At 45.0% G+C, this 22,917-nt stretch overlaps 1 protein-coding gene across 1 annotated transcript in view; it reads right to left on the minus strand.

The window, feature by feature from the left end:
• Positions 1 to 22,917, minus strand: part of CAPN9 (calpain 9) — a 305,702-nt gene that overhangs the window by 161,045 nt on the left and 121,740 nt on the right. The window contains exons 3-6 of the mRNA XM_073560090.1: positions 19,321 to 19,439; positions 7,124 to 7,257; positions 5,379 to 5,547; positions 1,682 to 1,765 (exon numbers count right to left, since the gene is read on the minus strand). Of these exons, the coding sequence (XP_073416191.1) occupies positions 1,682 to 1,765; positions 5,379 to 5,547; positions 7,124 to 7,257; positions 19,321 to 19,439 (506 nt within the window). The remainder of the gene's footprint in view (positions 1 to 1,681; positions 1,766 to 5,378; positions 5,548 to 7,123; positions 7,258 to 19,320; positions 19,440 to 22,917) is intronic.

Here is a 22,917-nt window from a genome sequence, read left to right on the forward strand (position 1 = left end):
AAGTTATGCAGGCGTTAAAACTCAGGTAATTGTAACTTATCAGTCCGGGGAAAGCTTGATTGAATAGTCTACTCCTCCCACGTTGGCACCAACAACAGCGGCGCTTGCAGTCTCTAGAGTCTCTACTTTGAACGTAGTTGGGACCTCAGGGGTTAACGCAAGGAGAAGGGAGACTCTGCGAACCTGAGTCTCCCCTGCTCTGAGTCTGTGTGATACCCTGTCTGTCTCTCCGCGGGAACCATGCTGCGCAAATTGGGAAGTCTCTTTACCACACTCAAGGGCTCCGGTTTGTCACTGCGGTCCCTGGGACTGCGCGTTTGTGTCACTGTCTCTGCACTGTCAGGGGGGAAGTCTCCTCTTGTCACGGAGGGTATCGGGTCCATGTACTCACACACGGCGCTCTCAAAGCCTCATCCTTCAGTCTCAGTCCATTGACAGGAGGTTCTCTTTCTCTGGGAGCGTGGTGCTGGAGCCTGCTCTTTGACTCATTGCTATTATGAATGGGTCACCGAGGAGGAAAAAACAAAACAAGCTAAGTCACAGAAAACCACAGAGGTTGGTAACTATGCAGATTGCAGATCCCTGATCCTAACCACACAACTAGCAGCAGCCGTGGAGTGTTCCTACGATGAACCTAGACACTTCGTCACAGCCGGAGGACTAAATAAGTCTAAAGCAAGAAAAGGGGAAAACTAACTTCCCCAGAGCAGACCCCAAAGAAAAGAGAGCCCCCACACATGTATTGACGGTGAAACAAGATGAAAACACAAAACACAGGCAGGAAAATAGGCTGAGCAAACGATGGGGCCCAAACTAACTATAAAGGATAGGAAAGGAAAGACACTGTCTGCAATCTGCCAAAAACCCTACAAAAATAATGTCCAACACTTCTGATAACAAAATTAACCATGAAGTCACTAGACTTCTCCCTCTATATCAGCTCTCTGAAATATTCTGAGACAGAGCAAAAAGAGGCCAATCTAATAAGGGACAAAAAAGCAAATTGGCAAATACAGGTAAATAAGAGTGGAAATTCAGCACAGCCCCAGCCGGGGCTGGCTGACCACACAAAAAACTGAATAGACCAACAAAATCAAGTGAGAACATTAGCAGAAAAACTTATCTTGAGCTGACTGGAACAGAGCTGAGAACCAAGACCTGACAAGCCAGAAGGAATCACCAGCACCAGAATAGGGCGTCGGCTGTCTTAAATCCAGTCTGAGATTCCTGAGGTCCAATCATCATCCTCCTTATCAGGTGGCAGATCTCCACTGATTAAATCAGCCTCACTACCTCCTGTTACCACCAGAGGGAGCCTGGAAGGAGAACTCACAACTGGTAGACCAGAAAATGAACTCACAACACCACACGCTCTGTGTCTTGCGCGCTCTGCTTTCGCGCCCTCACCCTGCACAACTTCCTGTCCACCACCCCTTCCCTCTCGTCACTGCCCCCCACGGTCACATGGTACAGTCTGTCCAAGCCAGAAAGTCTTACCCCCAGCAACCCTGCTGTCTGGCTAGGTGGTTCCGGACACGGAGCAGGAGAGATAACCCCTTATGGGCTCTTCTTCCTCTTCACCCCCTTACAAATGTGTGTACAGCTATAAGGATAAAATAATTTACTATAACACAAGCTATGATATTAGCAAACAAGATTAAAAGCATTAAAAGCAGCGTACCGTATCCATGCCAGTTATGGAGTAGGCATGACCTTTCACAAGTCCCTGAGGAGTTTTAGCTTCTGTTTCAGCAGAACTTGTAGTCTGTAAGACATTTTCGACATTACTTCACTACTTAACAAGAACAGGTAAGCATGCATTGTGCTAAAGACTTTGGGAGAAAGACAGTGGACCTTGTTTCATTAAATAGATTGTCTGTGATGTAAAGTAGAAATAAAAGTAGGCTAAAAGCTGAGAAAAAATAATAACTTCCACTTGCCTACTCAATCCCCCTGCTCAGGTGATTTCTCCTGGTCTGGAAGCGATGATGTCATGTATACCATTCCCCTGCCCCTTGCAGACAATACCTGACTTCAGGGTGATATTTGCACATGAGCACTAAGGCCAGAGATTGTTAGCAGTATTCAAGGGGAATAATGGCCATGACATCATGACGGCAGGACTGTATCGGTGGAGGATTGAGTTAGGTAATAATTATGATATTAGTTTATATATTTCTCTGTAAAGATGACCTGCCAGCTCTTCTGACTTGCATGCGTTAGTAGACAAAAACAAATATGGGACATGTATTATCAATACATAGTTTTGCGTTTTTGTTTTTCTCCTATAAATTTATGAAAAAATGGACAATTGGGCATGTACCTGCTGAACTGATTTGACATTGTATAGAAAAATGCTTATCATTTAATTCTAAGGGGTAAGGTTTCTCCTTGTGGAGAGTGAGATACCAACTCTGGCATGTCAAGGTAAGGAGGCTTATTCGCCGTGCAATGCTCCTCTGGGAAATTTAATATGCGAATTGCCTCTACAGAGAGAGAGAGGACTTGAACTGTATAGTGCCACCTGTTGGAAGTAGCAATCATACAAGTCAGACTCAACCCTTTAATGAGTCTTGTAATATGACTTAGGATAAAAGCCTAATCAGAATCTCAATTTGCAGACACGATGTTTCGGGCTATTGGCCCTCTTCATTGCAAAGTATGAGAACTGATATGGCTAGGTGAGAGGCTCTGAACTGGTGTCTAAGGGGTAAGGTTTCGCGTTGTGGAGAGTGACATACCAGCTCTGGTTTTCAACAGGTGGCGCTACAGAGTTCAAGTCCTCTTTCCCTCTGAAGAGGCAATTTGCATATTAAATTTCCCAGAGGAGCATTGCATGGCAAATAAATCTTCTTACCTTGACATGCCAGAGCGGGTATGTCACTAGGATCGCTACTACCAACAGGTGGCACTATAGAGTTCATGTCCTCTTTCTCTCTGAAGAGGCAATTTAAATACATCATTTAGTTGCCATTGATATTTCCAGGAGTAATAACTAAGGACTCGCACAATCAGTTTGAGAATTGTTTATTTTTGTTTTCATGTTCAAATATCAGGAGAGTTGACAGGTCTATAACTGGAGATAAGCAAATAGATTGCAGGGCCTTGGTTCAGAGTTTGCTCACTGAATAGATTGACTCACCTTGTGGTGACAGTAGTTTGTGGCCTGTGGATGGGAGCCCTGCGAACCACCACCTACAGTGGGTATGGAAAATATTCAGGCCCCTTTAAATTTTTTCACTCTTTGTTTTATTGCAGCTAGTTGGTAAATTCATAAAAGTTCATTTTTTTCTCATTAATGTACACTCTGCACCCCATGCTCACAGAAAAACCAGAAATGTAGAAATTTTTACAAATTTCTTAAAAAAGAAAAACTGAAATATCACATGGTCATATAAGTATTCAGACCCTTTGCTCAGTACTGAGTAGAAGCACCCTTTTGAGCTAGTACAGCCATGAGTCTTCTTGGGAATGATGCAACATTTTTTTCACACCTGGATTTGGGGATCCTCTGCCATTCTTCCTTGCAGATTCTCTCCAGTTCCATAAGGTTGGATGGTGAACATTGCTGGACAGCCATATTCAGGTCTCTCTAGAGTTGCTCAAATGGGTTTAGGTCAGGGCTCTGGCTGGTCCAGTCAAGAATGGTCACAGAGTTGTTCCGAAGCCACTCCTTTGTTATTTTAGCTGTGTGCTTAGGGTCATTGTCTTGTTGGAAGGTGAATCTTCGGCCAAGTCTGAGGTCCAGAGCACTCTGGAAGAGGTTTTCATCCAGAATATCTCTGTACTTGGCCACATTCAAGTTTCCTTCAATGGCAACCAGTCGTTCTGTCCCTGCAGCTGAAATACACTCCCACAGCATGATGCTGTCACCACCAGGTTTCACTGTTGGGATTTTATTGGGCAGGTCTATCTTTGTTTCATCAGACCAGAGAATCTTATTTCTCATAGTCTGGGAGTCCTTTATGTGTTTTTTAGCAAACTCTATGCAGGTTTTCATATGTCTTGCACTGAGGAGAGGCTTCCGTCGGGCCACTCTGCCATAAAGGCCCAACTGGTAGAGGGCTGCAGTGATAGTTGACTTTGTGGAACTTTCTCCCATCTCCCTACTGCATCTCTGAAGCTCAGTCACAGTGATCTTGGGGTTCTTCTTTACTTTTCTCACCAAGGCTCTTCTCCCACGATTGATCAGTTTGGCTGGACGGCCAGGTCAAGGAAAACTTCTGGTGGTCCCAAACGTCTTCCATTTAAGGATTATGGATGCCACTGTGCTCTTAGGAACCTTGAGTACTGCAGAAATTCCTTTGTAACCTTGGCCAGATGTGTGACTTCCCACGATTCTGTCTTTGAGCTCCTTAGCCAGTTCCTTTGACTTCATGATTCTCATTTTGTCTGACATGCACTGTGAGCTGTAAGGTCAGATATAGATGTGAGGGAAGCCAGGACCGTAAGTCGTGGCTGACAAACACTGCTCAATCACGCCCTGGTCTCCCAACACATGCATACAATATCTCCTTTTCAGCATACCTTCTGCTACCCCTTCCGCACAGTCAGGGTCCCATCTGGTCTGATGAAGTTCTGCTGCTGGCATTGCTATACTCACTACATTCAGAAAATGCTCCTGACTTACTCACAGCAGACTCCTCCTATTAGTTAACTATATACACTATTGTGCTCCATCTAGTGTCCTAACTACTAACTGCACTCTCCCTAAGCTACAGAATAATGTACATCTTATAGCAATGAAGTATACAACACTAGTTACAGTTATGTACATTACAGAATAATAAAGAGGGGTGGAGTATACATCAGTAATGGTACACCCCTTATATAGACAGGTGTGTGCCTTTGCAAATCAAGTCCTATCAGTTTAAACACAGCTGGCCTACAATGAAGGAGTAGAACCATCTCAAGAGGATCACAAGGAAATGGACAGCATGTGACTTAAATATGAGTGTCTGAGCAAAGGTTCTGAATACTTATGACCATGTGATATTTCGTTTTTTCTTTTTTAATAAATTTGCAAAAATTTCTACATTTCTGTTTTTTTTCAGTCAAGATGGGGTGCAGAGTGTACATTAATGAGTAAAAATGAACTTTTTTGAATTTACCAAATGGCTGCAATGAAACAAAGAGTGAAAAATTGAAAGGGGTCTGAATTCTTTCCGTACCTACTGTAATTGTTAGAAATCCGGCTCCTCTTTTGATTAGTAGTCCGTGTGCAATATCATGCATGCCTCAATCAGAAGAGCTGCCAGTGATTTAGGCAGGCAGGATGCGTTTTGCAGAGCTCACGTTCGACAGCAAGGTTCCTACTAACAGATTAATTCATTTTTAATATTTTTGTATAAAAATGATTGGATGAAAAAACTACTTACGTCAATGGAGCAACCTAACATTGATCCTCTTTTCAGAGCTTTATCCATTATTTCAAAAAAGTTTTTGGGTGCATTTTTGTTTTCATAAGCTTCGGAAACTCCCCCAGTGAAATCTTCCATTGCTTCTACAGTACTGCCACCTTTTAGTGCTTCATAACTACCATTGAGTCTAGAACAAAACACATATTATGCAGTGGGCGATGATGCTTGTGTCAGTTGTTAGATTGTTAAGTAGGTTATGGCAACAACTGAGAAGAGGATGCTGGTCTGAGGGGGTTTTCTTTCAGTCTAAATCCTGCTGAGAAAATAAACAACAGGCTGCCAGTTTTCTAGCTTATATAATTTTTGCAAGCATTTTCTCTTAGGGGCAATGTATTAGAGTCTGTTCATATTATGTGCAACACTATGTTAAATGGGTATGCTAAAGTTTTCTCTAGAGTAGATCACAGCTCTGCAGTCTCTCCTACTGTCTGGATGCCCAAGTGGCGGGTGCTATTTCTTGAGTGACGGTTCTTGTGAGTAGTTTTGTGCTACTACAACACATTACTGTCTGCCATAGTTGTGAGGTCTTCAACTGTTATCAGTATATTTGTATATAGATATAACAGGATATTTAAACAAGCTCACAACTCAGGAAAGTCAGAGCCATGATTAGAATCACAATACTGCGCACTATCAGCACCAGTTTTCACAGCAGTTCTCCAAACAATCCAAGAGCTGAGTAGGAGGGAAGAAGGGAGGGTGAGCAGCTAACTGCTATAGAAATCAATGGGCTGGACAGAGTTGACTGGGATGTTAGGAGTTAACCGTTCTCATCGTGGGCATGGTGGAGAAAGGGAATAATATAGAATAGACAGAAGTCTTAAGGCCCCGTCACACATAGCGAGATCGCTGCTGAGTCACAAGTTTTGTGACGTAACAGCGATCTCACCAGCAAGATCGCTGTGTGTGACAGCGATCAGTGACCGGCCCCCCTGCCGGTATCGCTGATCACTGTAGGAAAGCCCTGGACATTTTTTTGGTCGCTGGTCTCCCGCTGGCCAGCACGCATTGCTGCGTGTGACAGGCGGGAGACCAGCAATCAGCTGGTAACTAAGGTAAACGCAGGGTTTCTAAGCACTGCGCTGTGCTTAGAAACCCTCTGTGTACCTTAGTTACCAGCGCGCTGATGCAGGGAGCTGGTAACTAAGGTACACATCGGGTTTCTAAGTGACGCACCGTTACCAACGGTACCTTAGTTACCATTTCCCTGCATCAGCGTGCTGGTAACTAAAGTACACAGCGACGCCGCGCTCAACGTCGCTGGTCCTGATCGCTGGTGAAGCTGTCTGTTTGACAGCTCACCAGCGACCATGTAGCGACTCACCAGCGATCCTGACACGTTGATATCATTGTCGGGATCGCTGGTGAGTCGCTATGTGTAACGGGGCCTTTAGTTAGATACAGGCAGCATAGGGGCTACAAACCTGCTTAATTTCATGCTAACAAACAAAATAAATTTAATAGCATGAGAATACCCCTTCAAAGATGTGCCATCACATTTCACTCCAGAAAAGTGCAGCTGAATAGCTATAAAATTCAAGTGTATGCTAAAAGACAGATTTTCTTAGGTACCATTAGAGTTTTCAGACCTATAGGTAATTTAACAGACGCAATGTAAAAAGAACCTTCCAAGTTTTAGGTAATTAAAAATATACATTTTTACTGTTGAAATTCATAGGATTTTCTGCAAGTTGAGAACTCACTTTGCATAAGCTTTTTCCAGTAGTGCACTCCAAAATTCATTGAGATCAGCGGAGTGAAGAAATACCAGACGATTTTTAAAGGTAGGTAGTCGATCATCAATCACAACATCAAGCCACTCGTTATGTTGCCAAAACTATAACAAAAGTTGCAAAAATAATTATCATAATATGTAAATGCCACCAGTCTTTGTAATAGAAATACAGAGATAGGAAAAGAAGGAACATGTTATAAATGAAAAACGTGACAAATGCCTTTCCTCTCACTGACCATGCATTTTAACAAATTTTGTGCGTCCTGCAATTGACTGTTACTTAACACATAGAAAACTATGGCCCCAAATCAGCAAAACTTTTATGCCAAAAGAGTGGGGTAAGGCTACTTTCAGACTTGTGTTACCAGGCTCAGCGCTCGGCCGCGGCTAAGCTCCGACCCCAGCCGTGCCCCCTCCGGTCAGTTCCTCCTATGGTCGCATGATGCTGCATGCGATCAGCGTACCCTATATTTAGCGTTGGGTACACTGGCCATGCGCTGGTATGTTTATGCGGGCGCACACGCCCTTTTTGCGCTGCGCCGATGTGCACCAAACGCACCTTGTTGCATTTTTTTGGGCGCAGCGCAGCGCAAAAAGGGCGCATGCGCTGGCAAAAACATACCAGCACACGGCCAGCGTACCCAATGCTACATATAGGGTACGCTGATCGTATGCAGGGTCATGCGACCATAGGAGGAGCTGACCGGAGGGGGCGTGGCCAGGGCGGAGCTAAGCGGCAGCCGAGCTCTGCGCCTGGTAACGCTAGTCTGAAAGTAGCCTAAGAGTTTCAAAAAGTTGCAATTTTTTTAGGCCAAAATTTTTAAACCTTTTTGTTTTTACGCCAGTTTTTTCCATCTCAGCCAAAAAAACCCTCTATTTTTTAAACAAAAAAGGTTTGTTTAGAACTTCATCCTTTTTTATATTTAAAAAAAAACTTTTATTTTACTTTACACTGTATTTTCTAGTCCACACAGGGAACTTAATCCTTGAGTCACTTGATCGTTTGTACATACATGGCAATACTTCAGTCAATATATAGTGAAACTATGGTCCCTTATGAAACCCTGCCCATGGCTGTGCTTCCCAGGAAGACCAAGATGGCGGCTCTTAAACAGGCCTCTGGCTGCAATGGAAATCTTAAACACCATTACAGTTCCAGCATAGTACATGGGATTTATAGAAGTTTCATGCCCACTGTAGTTCATTTTATTTTTAACGCTGCGGGCAATGACAGAGATGCTAATTTTGTAATCTGCAACAAATCAGTTTTTGTTGCCTTAAATATGCCTTTCATTTGCAGATTTATCCAAGAGGCATGAATGAGATGAAGAAAATCTGCAGATAAAAAAGCACATGCATTTGAAAATGTTTTCCACAGCGAAAATACACTAAAATTATTTACAAATTAAATTAATTTTTGCCCAAAAGTTATATCATAGCTAAGGCTAATTTCACACTAGCGTATGGCAGAGCTGCGGAGGGATGTGGACTTCCTCCTTGAAGCTCCGCACACTGCCGCACCTCCTCTGTTCAGTTCCACGTACATCGGCATGCGTACTCTATCTTTAGCATTGGGTACCATGCTGGTGTATGCGGATGCCTCTGCATGTGTCATTTTGACGGTGCGGCGACCTGCGCCAAACTTAACGTGTTGCATTTTGTTGCGGTCACTGCACCGTCAAAACGACACATGCAGAGGCATCAGCTAGTGTGAAATTAGCCTTAGTAAGATCAAATTTCCAAAAAACTGTTTTATTCAAAATATGACATACCAGAATACCGCATGTATAAAGTGCACTAAAACATGCAATGAAAAAACACCATTAAGCTAATTTAACTAATTGGCTCAGAAATATATATAGAAAATCTGCAGCATCTAAAACTCAGAAATGCAAGAAATGCTCATTGTGAAAACGTATCCGAACACAGCGCTGTTAGGAAAGTGCTCTGGTCCTCAGCCTGCCCAGTGCACCCACTATATAATATTATATCATGGAGCTGGGAGGTTACACAGAACAGACAGGGCACTTCTGGGTCCTAAACAGAATTAAAAGCATGAGGAGAGTCTCAGATTGGATTCATAGACAGGCACCTAAGGTAATTTTTAACCATTTAGTGCTTGGTAGTAAATACGATGATATGACGTTCTTTACACAAAATGCATTTTGCGTCTAGTCTATTTTCTGTGTTTTTATTCACAAATGAGGTTCTCCAAAAATGTAGTATGCTGCTAAACTATCAGTTAACACAATGTGATGTTTTTGGAAATAAAACACATGAAATAATGCCACTAAAAACTTGTCATTAAAGAAAAAAATGAAATAAAACAAACCTCTATGTGTTAAACCATCCATTTTGTAGAAAAACACGACTGCAGAGCAAGTACTGAATGAGCTTAGCATATCAAAAGATGTGCCAAAGTGATTCCTCCTTTTAAGAATATTTAGCCAAAACTCATCTAAAACTTGTCAGTATTTGAGAAGAGATTAGTTAGAAGATCGAGAGAAAAAGGATTGTATATGACTTATCACATCTTTTCTTTATAAAGGGCCTGTCACACTAAGAGATATCGCTAGCAATATCGTTATAACTTGTGACGTTATGTGACGTAGGTAGGGCCACCATCAGGGCATGACAGGCCTTACATGTGTATGGGGCCCGGTGATTAGGGGGGGCCCGACCATGCTGGCAGCCCGATCTGCGCTGGGGCCCCCCTACATTTTATACAGGCTTCTGCAGCTTTATTTTAAATTCAGACTCAGCGCCTGCCGGGCCCCCCGGGCCCCTCGGGCAGCCCCCCCCCCCCATGGTCCAGCCAGCGCCGAAATCCCCCCCTGCACAATGGTCCAGCCACAGCTCCGCCCTCACCTGACTTCACACACTGCTCTGCTCCTCCACTTCCTCATTCAGTGTGCCACGTGGGACTAGGAGAGGGAGGGAGCCTCGCCGCTGGAGCACAGACAGATAACAAGGTAAGAAGAATTTTTTTTTTTTTTTTTGAGAGCGGCTATCCAGGGGGCCTGGGGCAGAATGCTGGACGCTGGGGCAGAATGCTGGGGGCAGAATGCTGGACGCTGGGGGCAGAATGCTGGATGCTGGAGGCAGAATGCTGGAGGCAGAATGCTGGAGGCAGAATGCTGGGGGCAGAATGCTGGACGCTGGGGGCAGAATGCTGGGGGCAGAATGCTGGATGCTGGGGGCAGAATGCTGGGGGCAGAATGCTGGACGCTGGGGGCAGAATGCTGGGGGCAGAATGCTGGACGCTGGGGGCAGAATGCTGGGGGCAGAATGCTGGACGCTGGGGCAGGAATGCTGGGGGCAGAATGGACATGGGGCAGAATGCTGGACGCTGGGGCAGAATGCTGGACGCTGGGGGCAGAATGCTGGATGCTGGGGGCAGAATGCAGGACGCTGGGGGCAGAATGCTGGACGTTGGGGTCAGAATGCTGGATGCTGGGGGCAGAATGCTGGGGGCAGAATGCTGGAGGCAGAATGCTGGAGGCTGGGGGCAGAATGCGGGGGGCAGAATGCTGGACGCTGGGGGCAGAATGCTGGGGGCAGAATGCTGGACATGGGGCAGGAATGCTGGGGGCAGAATGGACATGGGGCAGAATGCTGGATGCTGGGGCAGAATGCTGGACGCTGGGGGCAGAATGCTGGATGCTGGGGGCAGAATGCAGGACGCTGGGGGCAGAATGCAGGACGCTGGGGGCAGAATGCTGGACGCTGGGGGCAGAATGCTGGACGCTGGGGGCAGAATGCTGGGGGCAGAATGCTGGACGCTGGGGGCAGAATGCTGGGGGCAGAATGCTGGAAGCAGAATGCTGGACGCTGGGGGCAGAATGCTGGGGGCAGAATGCTGGACGCTGGGGGCAGAATGCTGGGGGCAGAATGCTGGACATGGGGCAGGAATGCTGGGGGCAGAATGGACATGGGGCAGAATGCTGGACGCTGGGGCAGAATGCTGGGGGCAGAATGCTGGACGCTGGGGCAGAATGCTGGGGGCAGAATGCTGGACGCTGGGGGCAGAATGCTGGGGGCAGAATGCTGGATGCTGGGGGCAGAATGCTGGACGCTGGGGGCAGAATGCTGGGGGCAGAATGCTGGACGCTGGGGGCAGAATGCTGGGGGCAGAATGTTGGACGCTGGGGGCAGAATGCTGGGGGCAGAATGCTGGACGCTGGGGGCAGAATGCTGGACGCTAGGGGCAGAATGCTGGGAGCAGAATGCTGGACGCTGGGGGCAGAATTCTGGGGGCAGAATGTTGGACACTGGGGGCAGAATGCTGGGGGCAGAATGCTGGACGCTGGGGGCAGAATGCTGGACGCTAGGGGCAGAATGCTGGGAGCAGAATGCTGGACGCTGGGGGCAGAATGCTGGACATGGGGCAGAATGCTGGGGGCAGAATGGACATGGGGCAGAATGCTGGACGCTGGGGCAGAATGCTGGACATGGGGCATAATGCTGGACATGGGGCATAATGCTGGACATGGGGCATAATGCTGGACACTGGGGGCAGAATGGACATGGGGCAGAATGCTGGACACTGGGGCAGAATGCTGGACATGGGGCATAATGCTGGACACTGGGGGCAGAATGGACATGGGGCAGAATGCTGGACGCTGGGGACAGAATGCTGGACGCTGGTGGCAGAATGCTGGATATGAGGGCAGACTGTGAGACGGGGCAGAATGCTGGACATGGGGCAGAAGAATGCTGGACGCTGGAGCAGAATTCTGGACATGGGGCAGAATGCTCGAAACTGGGGCAGAATGCTGGAGACTGAGGCAGAATGCTGGACGCTGGGGGCAGAATGGTGGACGCTGGGGGTAGAATGCAAGACACTGGGGCAGAATGCTGGACATGGGGGCAGAATGTGACAGTGAGACACAGGAGGGGGCAGAATGTGACAGTGAGACACAGAAGGGGGCAGAATGTGACAGTGAGACACAGGAGGGGGCAGAATGTGACAGTGAGACACAGGAGGGGGCAGAATGTGACAGTGAGACACAGGAGGGGGCAGAATGTGACAGTGAGACACAGGAGGGGGCAGAATGTGACAGTGAGACACAGGAGGGGGCAGAATGTGACAGTGAGACACAGGAGGGGGCAGAATGTGAGACACGGGGCATGATTGGAGATAGATGGAGCAGGGTCATGGGGCAGGATGGATACGATTTAGACAGATTGGTCAGGAGGGAGATCATATGGGGCAGAATGGATACTGATGAGGGTGGGATGGGAGAACATATGGCTGAAGCCAAAAATGAGACACACGGGAGTCAGGATGGGGGATATTATTACCATAGGGGCTAATTAAGGGATATTATTACTGCAGTGATGTATTTTATTTTCTTGAGGATACTGTTGTAAATGGGGGGGCGGTCCTGTTACTGTGTAGAGTGATACTATGTCGCCTTTTTTTCTTCATGTGGTGTAATGTAGAAGTTGGGAAAAAATAAGTAATGTGTTCTGCAAGCGGAGCTCTAGATAACTGTGTTATTTCCTGCAGAGACAAGTCCTGGCTGGAAGACGTGATGGCGATCTGTGCTGGATGAAAGATGAAAAACAAAGATGAAGGACTTCACCTAGAGACATCACTGGTGAGTTAGTGTGTTACCTGTACACTGACACTATGTACAGAGGTCCTGTGTATAATGTCACCGGTGATCACTGTGTTACCTGTACATTATATACAGAGCTCCTGTGTATAATGTCATTGATCACTATATTACCTGTACACAGACACTGCATACTAAGTACAGATCTTGTGTGTATAATGTCTCTTATGGTCATAGTATTATGTTTTTTTAATTAATGTCAGTATTGTAGTATTCAGTCTCCATGTGGTGGTAATATGTGGTCTGGGCGTGGTGCAGTGGTATTTGTCCCTTGTATATTCTATTATTTGGTCACTTTGTGGTGGTAATTTGCGGTCTGTTCATGGTGCGGTGGTATTTGTTCGTTGTATGTGATATTATTCGGTCACTATGGTAGTAATATGTGGTCTGGTCATGGTATGGCGGTATTTGTTCCTTGTATGTCTTATTATAGGTCACTATGTGGTGGTAATATGTGGTCTGGACATGGTGTAGCGGTATTTGTTCCTTGTATGTGGTGGTAAGTTGTGGTCTGGACATGGTGCGGTGGTATTTGTTCCTTGTATGTGATATTATTGGTCATTTTAAAAAATTGAAAAATAAATAAAAATATACCTAAATTGTATTGCATATTTTAACAAATATTTAATAGGTTACAGTAGAGTAGGGCCTGGCCAAAAGTGTCTACCCTGTTATGGTGGCGACTAGAGTTGAGCGATACCGTCCGATACTTCAAAGTATCGTATCGGATGGTATCGGCCGATCTTTAAAAAAAGTATCGGTATCGCCGATTCCGATACCGGAAGTCCTATTCAAGTCTATGGGACTTCCGGTATCGGAATAAGAAAAACCCTTTCCTGCCCTTGTACAGCCTCTCTGGGGTCTGTACGGGCCTTTCGGGGGGCTGTGCCGGCCTGCCAGGGGGTCTGTGCAGGCTCCGGTGGTCTGTGCCGGCCTGCCGGTGGTCTGTGCAGGCTCCGGGGGGCTGTGCCGGCCTGCCGGGGGGCTGTGCCGGCCTGCCGGGGGGCTGTGCCGGCCTGCCGGGGGGCTGTGCCGGCCTGCCGGGGGGCTGTGCAGGCTCCGGGGGTCTGTGCAGGCATCGTCCGATGGGACTACAAGTCCCATCGGGCGATGCCTGCTACCATGACAGTGATTGACACATTAGCCAATGATGGGACAGTAGTAGTCCCATCATCCGGCTAATGTGTTAAATGTAAAAAAAAAAAAAAAAAAAAAAAAATTTACATGCTACATACATACAACATGCATACTACATACATGCTACATTCATACTACATACTACATACATGCTACATTCATACTACATAAATACTACATGCAACATACATACTACATATATACTACATGCATGCTACATACATACTGCATGCTACATACATACCACATATATACTACATACATACTACATGCATGCTACATGCATGCTACATGCTACATACATAACACATATATACTACATGCATGCTACATACATACTACATGCTACATACTACATATATACTACATGCATGCTACATACTACATGCTACATACATACTACATATATACTACATGCATGCTACATACATACTACATGCTACATACATACTACATATATACTACATGCATGCTACATACATACTACATGCTACATACATACTACATATATACTACATGCTACATACATACTACATATATACTACATGCATGCTACATACATACTACATGCATGCTACATACATACTACATGCTACATACATACCACATATATACTACATACATACAATACATTCATACAATACATACATAGACATACAGTACATATAACATAGAGTAACATACTTACCAATACTTGTCACATTGTTCCCCGAAGCCATTGTCTTTTCCGGGATAAATATTAACATAACAAACCACAAAAATACTCACCCACGATCCGAAGCAGTCCACGAGTGTGTCCCACGACGATCTTGGGTAGAGAACTGCAGCATCAGATGATGCTGCCGTTCTCTACGGGCTGCAGGAATCCAATGACGGAAGGTAGGTATCCTTCCGCACTGTATTCCTCCGCCACTTAAAAAAAAAAAAGTCCCTAGTCTCACTTTATGCCATTGCTGTGTGGGAAATTCCCACACAGCAATGGCATAAAGTGAGACTAGGGACTTTTTTTTTTTTAAGTGGCGGAGGAATACAGTGCGGAAGGATACCTACCTTCAGTCATTGGATTCCTGCAGCCCGTAGAGAACGGCAGCATCATCTGATGCTGCAGTTCTCTACCCAAGATCGTAGTGGGACACACTCGTGGACTGCTTCGGATCGTGGGTGAGTATTTTTGTGGTTTGTTATGTTAATATTTATCCCGGAAAAGACAATGGCTTCGGGGAACAATGTGACAAGTATTGGTAAGTATGTTACTCTATGTTATATGTACTGTATGTCTATGTATGTATTGTATGAATGTATTGTATGTATGTAGTATATATGTGGTATGTATGTAGTATGTATGTAGCATGCATGTAGCATGCATGTAGTATGTATGTAGCATGCATGTAGTATGTATGTAGCATGCATGTAGTATGTATGTAGCATGCATGTAGTATGTATGTAGTATGTATGTAGCATGCAGTATGTATGTAGCATGTATGTAGTATGTATGTAGTATATATGTAGTATGTATGTAGCATGTAGTATGTATGTAGCATGCATGTAGTATATATGTAGTATGTATGTAGCATGCATGTAGTATGTATGTAGTATGTATGTAGCATGCAGTATGTATGTAGCATGTATGTAGTATGTATGTAGTATATATATAGTATGTATGTAGCATGCATGTAGTATGTATGTAGTATGTATGTAGCATGCAGTATGTATGTAGCATGTATGTAGTATGTATGTAGTATATATGTAGTATGTATGTAGCATGTAGTATGTATGTAGCATGCATGTAGTATATATGTAGTATGTATGTAGCATGCATGTAGTATGTATGTAGTATGTATGTAGTATGTATGTAGCATGCAGTATGTATGTAGCATGCATGTAGCATGTATGTAGTATATATGTAGTATGTATGTAGCATGCATGTAGTATGTATGTAGTATGTATGTAGCATGCAGTATGTATGTAGCATGTATGTAGTATGTATGTAGTATATATGTAGTATGTATGTAGCATGCATGTAGTATGTATGTAGTATGTATGTAGCATGCAGTATGTATGTAGCATGTATGTAGTATGTATGTAGTATATATGTAGTATGTATGTAGCATGCATGTAGTATGTATGTAGCATGCATGTAGTATGTATGTAGTATTTTTTTTTTTTTTTTTTTTAACATTTAACACATTAGCCGGATGATGGGACTACTACTGTCCCATCATTGGCTAATGTGTCAATCACGGTCATGGTAGCAGGCATCGCCCGATGGGACTTGTAGTCCCATCGGACGATGCTTGCACAGACCCCCGGACATCAGCACAGCCCCCCGGCAGGCCGGCACAGCCCCCCGGCAGGCCGGTACAGACCCCCACAGGGTGCACAGACCACCGGCAGGCCGGTACAGACCCCGGGCAGTCCACACAGCCCCCCGGCAGGCCGGCACAGCCCCCCGGCAGGCCGGTAGAGAGCCCCGGAAGGCCCGAAATGACGGCGCATCATGATGCGCACACACCGCGCATCATGATGACGTCAGGCCGTCAATCAACTGAACTTCCGATTCCGATGCCGAATTCCGATATTGAAAAAATATCGGAAGTCGGTATCGGAATTCCGATACAGCAAGTATCGGCCGATACCCGATACTTGCGGTATCGGAATGCTCAACACTAGTGGCGACTTAAAACAATCTTTTGGCCAAAGCAAAAGCTGCTGGCTATATGTGTGACCTGGTGATGGGAACTGTTAATGTGTGATAGGTGAGAAGTGGAGTTTATCCAAGAGAGAGCGGTGGGACTGTGGACAGTTCGAGTGGTGGAGGCGGGGCTGGATGGAGCCTGGGCGGAGTCTAAAGGGGGCCCCGAAAATTTTGCCAGTATGGGGCCCCGAAATTCCTAGTGGCAGCCCTGGACGTATGTCTGATACTTACCTACAACCGGCTCCCCCGCTGGTTATCGCTGATCGCACGAGAACGTTCAGGACTGTTTCTCGTCGTCTGCTTCCTGCTGGGCTTCCTGTGGAGAGACGAGCGACGCGTGGACGCGGGCAGGAGGACGTCAGGATCGCCTCGTCTGACAGGTAAGTAGCGACCCCCATCCCCAGCGATGTCGCTGGTGAGATCTGCCTGTGTGGCAGCTCACTAGCGACCACTTAGCGATGTACCAGCGATCCTGACAGCGTCATATCGCTGGTCGGGATTGCTGATACATTGCTAAGTGTGAAAGTACCTTAATACTGTGAGGCCGTGAGGGGGATCATATGCGAGGGTTGATATGTATCACCCAGGATGCACATAGAAGCATATTGAGGCCACTGGAGTGCATTGCAGTCGCAGGCATAGCTGTGATTGCAGTGCAAAATAAAAGTAAGTGTGGTCCTGGTCAAGTTATTCGGCCAAGGTAATGTTTAGGAAGACCCGTTAAGTGCTTTTATTTTTGAAGCGAAGTAGGCTAGTTTCACATTAGCGCTTTTGAGCGCAGTGACGGCCTGCGCACGGCCGCCGCTAAGCCCCGCCCCCTGCCGTGCCTCTGCCGGTAGCTCCGCCCACGCTGCATGCGTCCTGCCTCCCCTATCTTTATCACTGGGGGCGCAGGCCATGCGCAGTATGCGTTTGGCGGCGCATGCGCCTTTTTGACGGTGCACCGAGCGCAACCAAACTGCAGCAGGTTGCGTTTGGCACAGGTCGGCGCACCATCAAAAGGACGCATGCTCCTCCAAACGCATACTGCGCACGGCCTGCGCCCCCAGTGACAAAGATAGGGGACGCTGGACGCATGCAGCGTCATGCGCCGGTAGGCGGAGCTACCGGTGGAGGCGCGGCAGTGGGCGGGGCTTAGCGGTGGCCGTGCGCAGGCCGTCGCTGCACTCAAAAGCGCTAATGTGAAACTAGCCTTACAGAATGGTAGTGGGGCGGTTCGCTCTCTCCAGCTGGGTCTTACAAGTGGCCCATGGCCACAGATTCCATTTAAAAACCCTGCAGTAAACGGTTGGGTGTGTCTATCTTGGTTTGCAAACTGCAGAACAGGTGGCTCTGCAAGATTTGGCTTGTGTAAAGTAACACGGAGCCAAACGAAGCCAAAACTCCTGGCACCCCTCAGCGTGACACGGTGGTGCAGTCTTCCACGGCAACCAGTCTCGGAAACAGCCTGTCTTGACGCCCCAGCTGCGATCCGGAGGATACCATTTGTTTTCCATTTGTGAGTTACAGTACGTTGGACATTAAAGACACTTTGTTTTGATCTTTCCTGTTGTCACTGCCTGTCACACTGCACCAACCCTCACTGCACTACAATACATTGTGATAGAGTCACTGGAGCTATATGTGAGGGGCGATATGTGTCGCTAAGGTTTCCATCTTTCGTGATGTGAAACCCATAAGTTTCTCTCCAGCATGTTATGTGCTAAAGGGTTAACCAGCCATTATAAGGGTTTGGATTTTTTGTGAGTAGGTGTAAGAGATGAGCGGGATGCCTACTCACCATATCTTCACCTCAAGGGTGTGGCTGGGGAAGTTAAATGTCCAACTCCATGTTTTTTTCTCTGCTGTGTGTTTGGAGACAGCTAAGTCTCCAGATGGTAGCTCTTAGGGGAGCTGACGATTTTTTGTGTCCTGAGTGGGCAAATCCCGCAGGCTTATGGACTCTAATAAAAATTATCTTTTGTTTTGTTGTTATGCCTGAAAGTCCATGTTTATTTTGTTAATTCCTGCCATAGTTTATGTTGTACTTTAATAAACCAGCATGTGTTTGACCCAAGAAGTGTTCCTGTGTCTACAGGCTCATACTCACTTGCGAGAGACTCGCACAATTCTTGTGCGAGTCTCTCGCATGAAAACCCGGCACTGCAGCCGGCACTTGGACTGGAGTGTGCGACTGCATAGAAATACATGTAGCCGCACACTCCGGTCCGAGTGCCGAGTTTTCATGCAAGAGACTCGCATGAGAATCGTGCGAGTCTCTCGCAAGTGAGTATGAGCCCTACCTCTGAAATCAGCTGTGAGTCAACCAACCAAAACACATTAACATAGCAAAACAACTGATGTGAAGCATTTGGTTCTATCATGCACTCTTCATGCCTAGCTTTTTCTTCTCATACTGAAGTAGCTTTTTTCTTTCTGTGTGGTGAAAGTGTACTATAAAATATGTATTACTAGCATGTCCAATACTACTGATATAATCTACGCTTTAAGTTAGCATGGTGTTAATAATTTCCGTTTTATATGCAAGAACTATTATCATGTGCTTCTTTAAAATACAAACTTAAGTACCGTAAATTGCTCTTGAAATTTATATGAAATTATACATTTCATATTACCAGCACTATAATACTAACAACAAAATATAATAATAATAATAATAATAATAATAATAATAATAATAATAATAATGTAATCCATCGTATGCAATGTTACCTGAAAATGAAAAATGCCAGCATAGCCAGTGCCGAAAGACTGATCAGGTGGAACAACTCTGTGCAGTACCTTCTCATTGAGAGTAAGAGAAGCAATAGCAGCCAGAAGCCAGCAGTCACCTATAAAACAAAAACAGTTTGAGAATTTTTTTGTCAAGAGTGTGTGTGTATGTGTGTAATATATATATATATATATATATATATATATATATATATATATATATATATATTTTTTTTTTATTATAAATCACTAAAGTTCACTAAGTGTTACGTCCTTCTATCCAGTACGTGTGTCATCTATATTTTACGTGTCCCACACCTATCCAATATAACCTATGGTGCTGCTCACATGAAAATGTTTTTACAAAGACCGTGTGGCCGTGCTAACCACAGAGAGACATGTATGTCTTTTTTCCAGTAGCCAGATGATAAGGACCAATACAATTCCCCCCACACTGTTCCCTCACACTGTCGCTCCTACTCTGTATTGCCCCCTCATACTGTGCCTTCATACTGTCCCTCCTGCAATATACTGCCCCTCTTCGAATAGTGTCCTTACACTTACCCCTCTGTTTACTATACTGTACTCTGACACTATATTTTCTTCTGTATCCTGCCCCCCATATTGTTCCCTCATAAAATGCCTTGTTTTGTATACTGCCCCCTTCTGTGCCCTCACAAAATCCCTCCTTTTATAAGCAGTCCCCTCTACATAATGTGTCTTCACACTGTCTCTCATTTTGTACACTGCTTTTCACCCATACCGTGCCCTCACACTGCCCCCTATATATTTGCATTGTCCCTCCTTATGGATACTGCACCCCCATAATGTTCACTGATAATATCCCTCCAATTGTATACTGCCTCCTATTCTGTGTCCTCACACTATCTCCTTTAATATACTGCCCCCCATACTGTGCCTTCACATTGTCTATCCTCCTGTATGGTGCCCCCAATACTGTGACCTCACACTTTCCCTTCTTCTGTATACTACCCCATATACTTGTGCTCTCATATCTTTTCTCCTGTATACTGCTCTCCTCTCCAATTTTCACCCTTACACTGTCCCTCCTTCGGTATGTTGGCACTCTCCCACAATGCACCTTCACACTCTCCCTTATTTTTATATTGCGCCCCGTACTGCGTCATCACACTATCCTTCCTTCTGTATACTTCCTCTCCTTGCCGTGTCCATTCACTTTCCCTCCTTCTGTATACTGCTCCCACCCTGTGTCTTCCAGCTATCTTTCCTGTTGTATACTATTCCCTCATATCCTGCCCTTGCAATTTCCCTTTCTGCAATCTCTCTGTATAATGCCCCCTCCATATTGTTTATTCATACAATATCCATTCTTCTGTACACTGCTGAATACTACACCCACACACTGTCCTTCCTTATGTATACTGTCCTCCATAGTCTACTAACATCATACATCATTCTTTATAATGTCCCTTATCAACACTGCACTGTCGTGTTATAAATTCTTTTTTAAACCAATAACTTTTTATTGAACTTTTCCAAAACCATTAACAAGTAAAAAGGCACTTAGGTTTGATACATTTGTATATGACACAATTCCCTTAAAATTACTGTATATATAAGGGGGGGGTAAGGAGGGGAGAGAGGGGGGTTGGTAGTTGGTATAGGATGGGAAATTAGGAATTGGAAGAATAAACATGGGAATAACAATATAACCAATAAACAGGACGCCATAAGAGAAATTAGAGATCTAAGAATGCATGCTTCATTTGAAAGATTTAGAGTTGCAAAAACTGAATTCAGGGAATATTAGGTATATAGGCCTACTGCAACGCACTCCACAAGGCCCACCTTTCCTCTATATTGGTTCAATGTGACAAGTTTAAAGTGAGGATTGATTCATATTGGTAATGTATATTCATTTTGTCTATCAAATCAGCTAAGGTATGTACCCTGGGAGTCTTCCAACAAAGTGCTAAGCATTGTCAGGCAGCAATAAGGATATGAGAAACACAGGTTCTTACAGGAAAAGGAAAGTCGTCTATACCAATGTTAAGGACTGAGAGATTTATTCTAATACCCCTAAGAGACTTAATGAGATCCTCCACCGCTCTCCAAAATACCTGGACCTTAGGGCACAACCACCACATATGCCCAATATCCTCCAATAGTTGACACCCCTTCCAACATGTGGAGGAAAATTGGGGGGGAATAAGATGCAATCCTCAAAGGGCACATACACTGTATGCAGAATTATTAGGCAAATGAGTATTTTGATCACATCATCCTTTTTACACATGTTGTCCTACTGCAAACTGTATAGGCTTGAAAGTCAACTGCCAATTATGTAAATCAGGTGATTTGCATCTCTGTAATGAGGAGGGGTGTGGTCTAATGACATCAACACCCTATATAATGTGTGCTTAATTATTAGACAACTTCCTTTCCTTTGGCAAAATGGGTCAGAAGAAAGATTTGACGGACTCTGAAAAGTCAAAAATTGTGAGATGTCTTGCAGAGGGATGCAGCAGTCTTGAACTTGCCAAACTTTTGAAACATGATCATCGAACAATCAAGCATTTCATGGCAAATAGCCAACAGGGTCGCAAGAAACGTGTTGATAAAAAAAGGCGCAAAATAACTGCCCATGAATTGAGGAAAATCAAGCGTCAAGCTGCCAAGATGCCATTTGCCACCAGTTTTGCCATATTTCAGAGCTGCAATGTTACTGGAGTATCAAAAAGCACAAGGTGTGCCACACTCAGGGACATGGCCAACGTAAGGAAGGCTGAAAAATGACCACCTTTGAACAAGAAACATAAGATAAAACGTCAAGACTGGGCCAAGAAATATCTTAAGACTGATTTTTCTATGGTTTTATGTACTGATGAAATGAGAGTGACTCTTAATGGGCCAGATCAGTAAAGGGCAGAGAGCTCCACTCCGATTCAGACGCCAGCAAGGTGGAGGTGGGGTACTGGTATCATCAAAGATGAACTTGTGGGACCTTTTTGGGTTGAGGATGGAGTGAAGCTCAACTCCCAGACCTACTGCCAGTTTCTGGAAGACATCTTCGTCAAGCAGTGGTACAGGAAGAAGTCGGTATCGTTCAAGAAAAACATGATTTTCCTGCAGGACAATGCTCCATCACATGCATCCAAATACTCCACAGCGTGGCTGGCCAGTAAAGGTCTAAAAGAAGAAACAATAATGACATGGCCCCCTTGTTCACCTGATCTGAACCCCATAGAGAACCTGTGGTCCCTCATAAAATGTGAGATCTACGGGGAGGGAAAACAGTACACCTCTCCGAACAGTGTCTGGTAGGCTATGGTGGCTGCTGCACGCAATGCTGATCATAAACAGATCAAGCAACTGACAGAATCTATGGTTGGAAGGTTTTTGAGTGTCATCGTAAAGAAAGGTGGCTATATTGGTCACTGATTTTTTGTTTTGTTTTTGAATGTCAGAAATGTTTATTTCTAAATTTTGTGTTATATTGGTTTACCTGGTGAAAATAAACAAGTGAGATGGGTATATATTTGGTTTTTATTAAGTTGCCTAATAATTCTGCACAGTAATAGTTACCTGAAAAAACAGATATCCTCCTAAGATAGC

This window comes from Dendrobates tinctorius, unplaced genomic scaffold, assembly GCF_039654945.1.
Source record: "Dendrobates tinctorius isolate UK_male_01 unplaced genomic scaffold, ASM3965494v1 ptg000293l, whole genome shotgun sequence".
In the NCBI taxonomy this organism is placed as follows: domain Eukaryota; kingdom Metazoa; phylum Chordata; class Amphibia; order Anura; family Dendrobatidae; genus Dendrobates; species Dendrobates tinctorius.